The sequence below is a fragment of the Scleropages formosus genome, chromosome 1, assembly GCF_900964775.1.
Source record: "Scleropages formosus chromosome 1, fSclFor1.1, whole genome shotgun sequence".
Taxonomy (NCBI): Eukaryota; Metazoa; Chordata; class Actinopteri; order Osteoglossiformes; family Osteoglossidae; genus Scleropages; species Scleropages formosus.
Window position 1 is genome coordinate 38,255,243 of NC_041806.1, and position 10,655 is coordinate 38,265,897.

General features: G+C 40.7%; 1 protein-coding gene across 2 annotated transcripts; it reads right to left on the minus strand.

Annotated features, from left to right (window-relative positions):
• Positions 1 to 1,291: 1,291 nt before the first annotated feature.
• Positions 1,292 to 10,464, minus strand: pgm3 (phosphoglucomutase 3). 2 transcript variants are annotated; one of them, XM_018743729.2, is made up of 13 exons: positions 10,369 to 10,464; positions 8,531 to 8,739; positions 7,963 to 8,147; positions 6,783 to 6,850; positions 6,273 to 6,406; positions 5,722 to 5,917; positions 5,229 to 5,386; positions 5,038 to 5,121; positions 4,822 to 4,920; positions 4,413 to 4,535; positions 2,592 to 2,714; positions 2,205 to 2,378; positions 1,292 to 1,890 (listed from the first exon to the last, which is right to left on the minus strand). In XM_018743729.2, the coding sequence occupies exons 2-13, from the start codon at positions 8,735 to 8,737 to the stop codon at positions 1,801 to 1,803; spliced, it is 1,641 nt and encodes a 546-aa protein (XP_018599245.2). In that variant the 5' UTR covers positions 8,738 to 8,739; positions 10,369 to 10,464; the 3' UTR covers positions 1,292 to 1,800. The 2 variants fall into 2 exon arrangements, with proteins under 2 accessions (XP_018599245.2, XP_018599246.2); XM_018743730.2 differs by having other exon boundaries at positions 10,379 to 10,440.
• Between the last annotated feature and the right edge of the window lie 191 nt (positions 10,465 to 10,655).

Sequence of the window (10,655 nt, forward strand, 5' to 3'; positions counted from 1 at the left end):
GCTATAAGTTGCTCAAGTGGAAAAAGTCCAGAAGAACCATCTATTATCCCATGGGAAATGGTGACAATGAATGATCGAATCATTCATTTCCAGATTGCAGGTGGACACCATGTTCTGGAGGGTGTATAGAGACAAATGTAAATCGCTGATTTCTCTCTCTACTTTCATAAGATGTATATCCAAAATCAGCTTTGCTTCATATCCAAGCCCGTTTCATTCACGAGGTGATGGAAGAGCCTTTTACAGCATTCTTTTACCATGGAAGTGTGAGAGTTGGTCAGTTCTCTTTTCTCAGGTTCCCTGGTGGATTACTAATTTTTCTCATATTTCCACCTCACCTTGTAGTACAATATTATTCATGGTGGTTTTGGATTTTTCTTTCAAGTTTGAACATTTTTTTTTAATGAAAGTCAGGGCATGGAAGGTACTCAAACTGATTTTTGACTTCCAGTTTTGTTTTTCATTCATGAAGTGTTTTCTATATCTCTACATTTTAATGATAAGTGACTTTGAAACAGAGTTGGGCTCCTAAGTAACTGCTGTGGCTCTAAGTAGTGATGAATCCACAAGAAACATGTAACTGTTCTACAACTTCCACCAAAAGCATGGTAGATATGGTACAGTGATGAAGAAACAACAGGATACAACTGCATACATTAAAACTGCCCTATACTGTTGTGAATAAAAGCTATAGGATTTCAAATTCCCTGGGTGTGACAGCCTAAGTCATCATAATGTTTGTCTTCATGACCTTCAGTCTGTCCACTTCAAATAAAAATTTCCATTAGTCATTTCAGCACAGAGCTTAAGTTCTGATAAAAAAACAATTAATTCACAGTACAAAAAACTGAACTCCGCCATGGACGGTCCCAAACCTGGCTGCGAAAGGAGGAGGGCTGGGCATGGGGCTAGCTACCCCACATCGTAAAAACCCTGGCAGCTACAGCAATGTCAACAAGGAACCCTTGCTGGCAGCCTATGCCCCAAGAGGGATGGAAGGCAAAGAAGAATACACAAATTGTGTTTTAACTCCTACCCAATCTCTAAATTAGCAGCAGGATAATATCCAATAAATGATTACTAAAGGCTACTTCAGTGGTCTCCTAGGCAAAGGTAAAATATACATTAAAAAAAAAAACCAGTTTACCATAGATCAACATCCACTTCTGCTATTTTCAGAAAACTGTCCAAATTAGACAAAAACCATTAAAAAAAATAAAAATATCATTGTTGTTACTGAAGACTTAAAAAAAAAAAAAAAAAAAAACTAAAAGTACAATATTCCATTACTGCAGTGGTTGCATACATGGCCCTGTTACCATGTACACTTACACAGCATCCCTGTTCTTCATGATGATTCTAAGTCAAATGTAAATTTAAGTAAATAATATGAAACAAACAGTAAGTGCACAGGCTGAGGAAAACTAGTGTTTGCACCTGTGATTCACATTCTTGTTTCAAAGGCAGATTTGTTAATCATGGCAAAAATACAGACAGGATAATTGAGCATACAAATCCTGCTCAGTTGCTATTTAAGGTACAGTGTTTGGAAATTCTGCAGCAGACGTTACAGGTATGAGTAATGTTAAAGAGGAATGATTGTACAAAGAGGACAACATACACATCGCCCCTAAAATTCTCAAAATTAAATTGCACAGAGGACATTTTATAACTTGTTTCTTTTGGGCTCTCTGTGTTACACACAATATTGTACGTTATGTCTATGAATGTTGCTAAAATAAGCAGTCAATAAGGTGGTACAAATGTGTAATAATTTGGGTAGAGATGGTGTGAAAGGTGTTAATGCAACGGTTTTGGCTCCTCTCCAACCCCTCCGGCGAGGCGGTACACAGCCAAGCAAACCTCCTGTGCGAGCGCATCTGTGTTTTCCTGAAAAACAGAGTGCACAGAGAAACATGGCAGTTTTCTGTAAACAGACCTCTATCAGGTTTGAATTGAATCAGAAATCGTGCATTATTTGTGTAATAAAAGGAAAAACAAGAAAACGCAAAAACCTTTGTAAGTACAAGAAATAACATTAAGATTTTTCATTTTCAGCAAAGGTTCTTTGACACGCAATTTTTGCATTATTAATTACATCTGGTAACAAGTAGTGTTTCATACACTAAACCCCATTTACTCGTGCTTGCTAGAAGCACGTTATTCACCATTACGCACCAGCTGCTGTAGCACAGCACGCTCACCTGGGTGTCTGCCTCCGCATATACACGGATTATGTCTTCTGTGCCCGAGGGACGGACAAAGGCCCGGGACTGGGGATACTTCTTCACCAGCATGTCCACAGCTTCCTGAAGGCCGGGAGGAGTGACCACACGTCTCTCAGCATCTGTGGTGGTGATCACTCTCCTGTCTGCCACCTGGTGAAAAATGGGGAAAATGATACACTGGCACAAACTGTAAAGGAATCATGCTACGCCGGTGTTGAGCATAGTATTCATTATGTCAGAATGGCACAAATCACAGTAGCTTAAGATGCACACACTGAAAGCACACTGTGAAACTGGACAAAAGTACACTACACTGCAGGATAGCAACCTGGGTGACACTCTTAGATGTGATGTGCCGCATACCTTAATTTTGCGCTGTCTGTTTGGTAGGTCACTATAAATGGCATCCCACTGCTGTACGGAGAGACCCTGAACAGCCAGCACTCCCTCCACTAGCAGCATGTCTGAGATTGCGTCACCTACAGCCTGGAGAGGAAAGGAGTGAGACTCAGTCAGCACTATGACACAGAAAGCTCGCTCTTACCAAAACAGCAACAGTAAATCCAGACAGGAAAATAGCCAAAAAAAGAAGCAGGACTACACTTGCACACAGGCCATGAAGAAATTAAGTCATCCACTCTAATCAATCAAATACTGCCTTTCCAAAAATTTCTGCCACGTAAAAAATGTATATGCATAAATGAGCAAATACAAGCTGATGCAAGTATATATAGGTGGTCCCAGACAGGATTTTGTTGCAAAGACCCTGTTGCAAGTCAACTTTGTCAGAAGTTGAAAATCCCCTTAATTATACAAACTATAAGGATATTTAAACAATTAACATGCATGAATGCTATAACAGGACATTATTGAAAACATGTAACAATTTCACACATTCGTGTTAAAATGATACTATTATAAAATAATTACATTTATTCATTTAGCTGACACTTTTCTCGAAAGTGACTCACAATGTTAATCTATATACAATTTTTGTTTTTTCTCTCCTCCCATCCATTTGTACAGCTGGGTAATTTTACTGCAGCAATTTAGGGTAAGTACCTTACTCAAGGGTACTACAGCCAGAGCTGAGATTTGAACCTGTTACCGTTGGGGTCAAAGACAGCAGCTCTAGCCACTTGGCTACCAACTGCCCCATAAAGAAACAACAGTATAATAAAATAATAGTACTATGAAATAATGCTCAGTAATATTTTCAAGCTGCAATATTATTTTCACTTTGACATTTAAATCTTTCACTTTTTATTTCCAGCACTACCACAGTATTCATTTTCACCTGCTACCTATTTTAAATTAAATGTAACCTCAGAAGCATTTTGCAAACAAAAAACAATCACTGATAGACACCAAGTCACATGTGTTGAACCCTGAGGACCCCCGGTAAAACATGCAAACAAAAACGACCTTGGGGAATATCCTATGTAGTAGGTACAATGTAAAGAGAAGTTTAAAAAATGTTTTTTAAACATGTGGCTACTTCTGTCCTAGATTCATTTCCATAAATATCAAACACTGCATCCAGAACAAAATGACAGCGCTTGAAATGAAAACTTAAATTTACTCACTATAGTGAAATTTTCATTAAAACCTGAATTTTTAAAAGTCAGTGAGCGATTTCTCAATTCAAATAGTTTCATGTATGTAAGTTTGCTGACAGGTTGAGAATAGGACAGCCATTAATAATGTCACTGCATTCTATATATTCGGACAGATAACAAGAAGTTTACAGCATATCCTTAATTCAGATATAGAAATGTAAGTACCAGACACTGGTCATAAATTTAAGAAAATATTCTACAGCTACAGAGAAACAGCCATGATCAGCATGCCTTTCCATATAGCGAGAGGTATCTTCAATGTTTAGTATATTCTTTGCCAGCAGTTACCAGCAATGAGCCCAGCTGCTTAGGAAGATTAACATTTCATTCATTCATTCATTCATTCATATCAGTAACCACTTGACCAATACAGTGTTGAAGGTCTGAAGTCCAGGAAGCACAGAATGCAAAGCAAGGTACATCTGGGATGGCACACCAATCCATCACAGGACAATATAGATTAACACAGCTACAGTTTTAGGAAATTCTTGGATTTCTACCTGACTGATGATGCTCAGCCTACTTGGGCATGGAAACTTACTGGACCAATGAATTAGGCTTTTACCTGGTTAATGACATTAATTGTGCTATGTAGCAGTTGTGCAGCAGTCCTCTTTTTCTCATTCTTGATGCTGGAATCTTGTGCCAGCTTCTCAATCTTGTGTACTGCTGCATTGCTGAAGAGAACCTGGGATGAGAACATCAGCACATAAGGAAAGGAAAAAAAGGAACAGGAATCATACTAAAAGACTGGCTTCATGAAGTGATTTGAAAAAAATGGCTTTTGTAATCCAAAGTGTATTTGTTGCATATGCTTCATTTTTAGCTGAAGTCATCTTATAAATCACTCTAAATAAGATCCTATGCAGAAAATTCCAACAAAGCAGACAACTGGCCAGATAGAGGAACCAAGTTATTCTACCTTCCCTGTGACTGCATCCTTATGCTCAATGGTGCCCTGCTTAAAATCTTACCGTGCCATGACCATTGGCCTCAAAGTAAACTCCAATGTCAAACTCCTGTGCAGCGTGGTGCAGGTGTTTCACACCCGTCTTTGTACAGCAAACAGTCACCTGGATTTCAAGGTTAAAAGAAAAGAGAAGTATTGAGTAAAAACCAAGAGGTGTGGACAAGGAATAATATTTTGTAAAAACACTGACAGCAAGTAGTATAACAGTGCACCAGCTCACCTTCAGGACGTCCTCCAAGTACCGCGTGGAGCTGCCATTGGCGTATGCTGTCTGCACTACAGCAACTTGAAGGTCTAGACCAGCCTAGAAAAGTTGAAAAAACCAGTTTCCATCAGACACCCTCACGGCTGATCAACTCATGGTGGACCCATGTACAATCAGTGTCACATGGACCTTAGTGTGTGTCTAACCTGTGTAAGCATGTCCTTCAGGAAAGTGCCAATGAGTGTAGCAATCTTATCCCCATCCTGCAGGTGGAAGCAGCCATCAGAATCCTTGTAGTAGTAAACTATCCGATCTGCATCGCCATCAAACGAGCAGCACCGCTCACCCACGCTCATTTCAACTCCTGAAGAAAGATTAATAACATCAGTAAACAGTGTAGGAGTTTTAATTTTGCACAGCTATGGGGCATTTCTTTTGTGTACCCCTCTTAGTGGTTAAAAGCTACAAATTCCTGGAAATACAGAAAATGGCTTTCTGGAAAGCAGCAGCTTCACGTTTTTTCTTCTTTAGTTCCTTTATCTTGAGCCATGAATCTCCAGGTATAAGACTGACACCTGGTCTGTCTAATGCTGGGTGTGTGCTGGTAGTTAATTATATACACCAATAACCCGACTGACGTATTTTATAAGTTTCAAAGGTCTTTTCAACTTCTGTGGAAACAGTCTATTTTGAACACACCTTGGGGTGGTTTCTGCTGAACTTTGACATAGTCTGCCCCGCACTGGAAATTGAGTTTGCCCTCTCTGCAGTCATTGAAGAGAGATATCTGCAGCTGGTTCTGCAGGAAACGCTCCATGTCTCTCAGCCTCAGCGCTCCGACTCCATTTGCTCCATCCACAAGGAGATGTTTCTGGTCATCTGTGCGGTTTGGGGCCTGCAAAGAGAGCATCTATGAAGATCTCAAGCCTCATTATATCCAAACTCTCCAAACAGCTGGAGTACTGTTTGACACAAAATCCATCATGGCTGTATAACAAAAAGGTGAGCATTTTTGCAAATAAGTGTAGATCACCCAAGTCTTTAAAGCCTTTAAATGTAAAATTACACTGAATTACAATAAAAAGTCATACTCATTCTAAACAGTTAGAACAGCTATAAATAAAGCAACAGGCAAACTGATTATCATAAATATGAATCTGGGAGTCACCTGGATTATTGTCTGAGATTTTTGCAGTAAATGCAGAGCTTGTCAGTCTATGGACCCACTGATGGAAAGTGGATTGCCTTACGTGCTTGGTAAGCTGGACAAAAGCCTGGGACAGCTTCCGGTAGTACCCCTCCATGGTTGGACTGCCATAGCAACCCTGCGTGTTCTGACACCGTACCATAAAGTGGAGTTGGGGAGTGGTCACCACACCATAGTCTTAAGAGAAAACAAAGTAATGGAAACTAAAGCAGTCAGACAATCACCAAGATTTCACAACATCTGCAAGTAAACGCTTCTTTGGTTGCCTCTATATTTAAGGCAGCATTACAGCAAGCGTACATAAGGACTATAGGGGGAAAAAAATGTTCAATGGATTCTTGACCCCGAGAGTCAGTCACACAGGTGATAATAAATGAGATGGGAGGTACATTGTTTTGGAGAAAAGTGTCTGATAAATGAATACATGTAAATGTAATAAACCCATTGGTGTTTGCATTTATCTGCCCAACACTGACTTCTATACTACACACTGCATAAACACACTAAAGAGGTAGGGTATAGAGTGTAAAGTTGGACTGCATCTTCACTGTACCATGAACGTGACCGCCAAGGGACATGACTCCATCCGACACAGCCTGAGACAGCTTCTCGCTGCTTGGCCTGAAGGAAGATAAACATGAGGACACGGCTTCAACTGAGGAACACTGCATCCAAACTGCAAAATGACAGTTACATTTTTTCTAGGTTACAGTTGGACTACTTTTGAGATGCTGTTACCTGAAAGATCCGCTAAAGTTTCTTTTAACACAATACTTTTAGATGAATTACTATCATTTCAGCTGCAGTATTACGGAACTTGTGATCACCTGGGAAGGTGATGAAGTTGAATGATATCAGAGCAAAAGGACAGAGGATATACAAAATGTAGTGGGACACACTGCTTCACTGGAAAGTTCATATGGGGTGAAACTCTGGTCAGCTTGACTAAACATACCTCTTAGAAAAAAGTCTGAGTTTTTCCAGTTAAATTAGCCTTACAGCTTGCATAACTTTATGTGCAGTGGCACCAGGATGCATGTGGGTTTAACTCCCTGGCCAGTACTAAATAACTCCTCTATGTGTCTTTGTTTGGTTTGTTACCTTATCTTTTAGTTCCTTAATGTTTTAATGTCTTGTATTGTTTTGTATCAATGTAAACAACATAAGTAATATTTCATTGGACTGTTTGGTTTTTTTTGTCCTAAACTTGATTGGATCAGGAGCCCCAAATACATGCGGCCTCTCTGGACATAAATATCCGTACGCTTTGAGGATACGTTGAAGCACTTTGCGATTTCCTATTGCTGGTGGTAGGCTGTGTAGTGCTTTGGCTGAACCTCACTTGTATTAATAAAATATTTTACCTTACTGGTTGCAAGACTTCTTGCCTTTCTTTCATGGTACAACAGATGGTAGCGTAGTGGGTACAGCTGCCGGCTTTGGACCCAAAGGTCGCAAGTTCAAATCTTACCTCCAGCTGTAGCACCCTTGAGCAAGGTACTTACCCTAAATTGCTCCACTAAAAATTACCCAGCTGCCTAAATGGCTAAATAATTGTAAGCTTATAATAAGCTTGTACTTTTGCTGAGATGTACGTTGCTTTGGACAAAAGCATCTGCTAAATGAATAAATGTAAATGTAATAACTATAACATTAACATTGTAAGTCTCTTTGGATAAAATGAATATAAATGAATAAATGTAACAGACAGGTAAAAACACTAAGCTCTATACCTGGTGTCTTTGCCGATGAAGATGTTGGCATCCTGGTCCATGCTGATGGCTTCCTTCTCAATGACATCCTTGAGTGCAGTCAGCAGGACATCCTGCTCAGCATTTGCCAGCTGCATGGAATACTCCTCCCACGATGGGGTTACCATCTCCCCCATGGGGTCCACGAGCTTCACACCATTGTCCTCCTGTAGCAGGAGAAGGACACCTTCACAGCTGGAATACTAGTCTGAGCAAAGCGAAGCAAAACAGGACAAGGTTTTATCCAATCTCTTCCACAACCCATGGTCTCATATCTCAGAGCAAGAGGGTGAGTCTCTGCTGCATCTGAGTTCACCGTTAAGATCCCCGACACCTGTCGAGGGAATAGAGGGGTGTCCAGTGTATATTTAAGCAAAGCACAGCCATTTGGTCTGAAGAATGGAGCTGATGACACCGCTACACAAGAGAAGTAATATGTGACTTAAAGATGAGTGAAGGTTATCCTGCAGAAAGTCACAACAACCCTCTACACAGCACCTAGTCCGTAACCTGAAAACACGAAACTGAAGGGTACACTGAGAAAACACACCTCAGGGTTGTGAGATGCAGTAACCATCACTCCAATGGTAGCTTTAGTCTTCTTTGACCTCAAAACAGCCAGTAAGCCCATGCGAAACATGATGTGGTCCAGCTCCTTCGCATTGGTCCGGAACCCTGCAGTGCCATACTGCAGAACCAGTCCAACTGGCTTTGGGTGCAGTGCGGAATTCCGGAATACCTTCTCAAACTGAGTCATTCCTTGAAGGGAACAAGAAACAGGTCTACCGTCACTCAACAAGGAACAACTTTAGTCTTCAGAAAGGTGCGGTGACTGCCTAATTTTCTCCAGTACACATCCTTAACTTTATCAGTTAAAACAGAGCAATAGAAAAGTACTAAAGGCTGTCATTTATTTCCAGTTTATTGACAGGTATGCCAATAAACAAATATGTTCTCTTAAATCTAAGTAATTCATTTCAGATATCTGAAGCAAAAAGACAGGGAGAGGCATGTGGAAAAGTGATCTCGATACTTTCAGTCACACTGTAATGATATTGTTGTCTCTCCTCCTCGAAAAGACTTTCTCTTCTTCACCCTCAAAGGTTAAGGGTTCTTCTGCACAGTACGGACATGTCAGTGTCCATGCCTTGTCATCACAGGGCCACGGAAAAGCATTACTATTAATAAGGAGCTGGTCGCATAGTGGTTCGAGCTGCTATCTTAATAAATAAAAAAAAAAAGAAAAGGTAGGAGGGTATCAGGATTTGTCTATCCTGTGTTTTATGCACCGACTTGAACGATGAACCTCGGTGCAGCAAGTGGTAGGTAACAATCTAAGTTTGCTTGAGACTTTCATCATGTCTGCAGCTACGTCTCCTTCTCTAATGTAATGCATAAATTGTACTTTTTGCTGAGATTTTTACGTCACTTTGGACAAAAACGTCTGCTAAATGAATAAATGTAAATGCTACCTCCTTGGTCACAGGTTCGAATCTCACCTCTGGCTCACATACTTACCCTAAATTGCTTCAGAAAAAAAAAAAAAAAATACCCAGAGGTAAAATAATTCTATATAGGTAGGTAACACACGTAAGTCGATTTGGAGATCAGCTAAATAAATAATGTAATCTTGATCCAGTGACAACTTACAACACACAGGACAAACGATCACCAGTGATCCAGCCTTTTTATACTGTAACTTACCATCAGGTAAGTGCCCCGATCAAGGCTAATACAGAGTATAATAGCAGGAGTGGCTTCTGAACCAGGAACTTTCAGAGACTGCAGAACTGAAACCCTGAACAGAGAGAGGCCTAGGCGTAGGCTGGCTAACTAACTGTGTGAACAGCTCGTGTCCAAAACGTGTGTGTCGGTCTAACGGCAGTCATTTGATTTGAGCAGTAACTTCTGAAGTTCTGAAGTTCTGACGAAGGTGGACGGCGCCGTACCGGCGGACGACAAGAGGATGTGTCTCTCGCCGGACAGCAAACACACACCGTCCGCCGCGGTGCTGCGCTAAATAACACAGCACGCCAACTCCGAACTCGCTCACCAGCATTTCCAACTATCATATACGTCAGAGTGACAGGAAACTAAGTAAGAAACAATCAGCGCAAAGAAGGGGGGAGACACGAACACCGCGCGTGACGAAATGAATGAACGACGTCGAGCAGGAGATTTTTTTTTTTTTTTAACGTATTCTCTTCTTTTCAGCGATTAACAAACTAGCTAACCCGGTAGCTGGAAAAGATACTGAAATAACACGCCTAAGTTGTACATCATGACAATTTATGAACACAAACGGAAAAGTAAATTTTTCTTGCCAATTTCCACACAATTCTGGTTGCAATAATTCTAAGAGAAATGGGGTAAGACCCCCGTACTTACTGTACCGTACTATTGGAAGTAGAAGCGCAGATTTTCAGGAAGCTCGACGACGTGGCTGTACAGTTCCGGCCACGTGATTCTAGACCCTTAAGGTGCACGCCCAACGCACGTGTATTTAAATGATCGTATTTACGATAGGGTTTGGCAACCGGTAGACGGCTCTGAATGCGTACCGTATTATTCCAAAACGAAGCGCAATTGTATTCTATTAACTACGGATATCCTGAAACTCTATGGGACCGGGAAACACTTGGGCAAAGAGCATCGTTGTAAAGACTTACTGCATA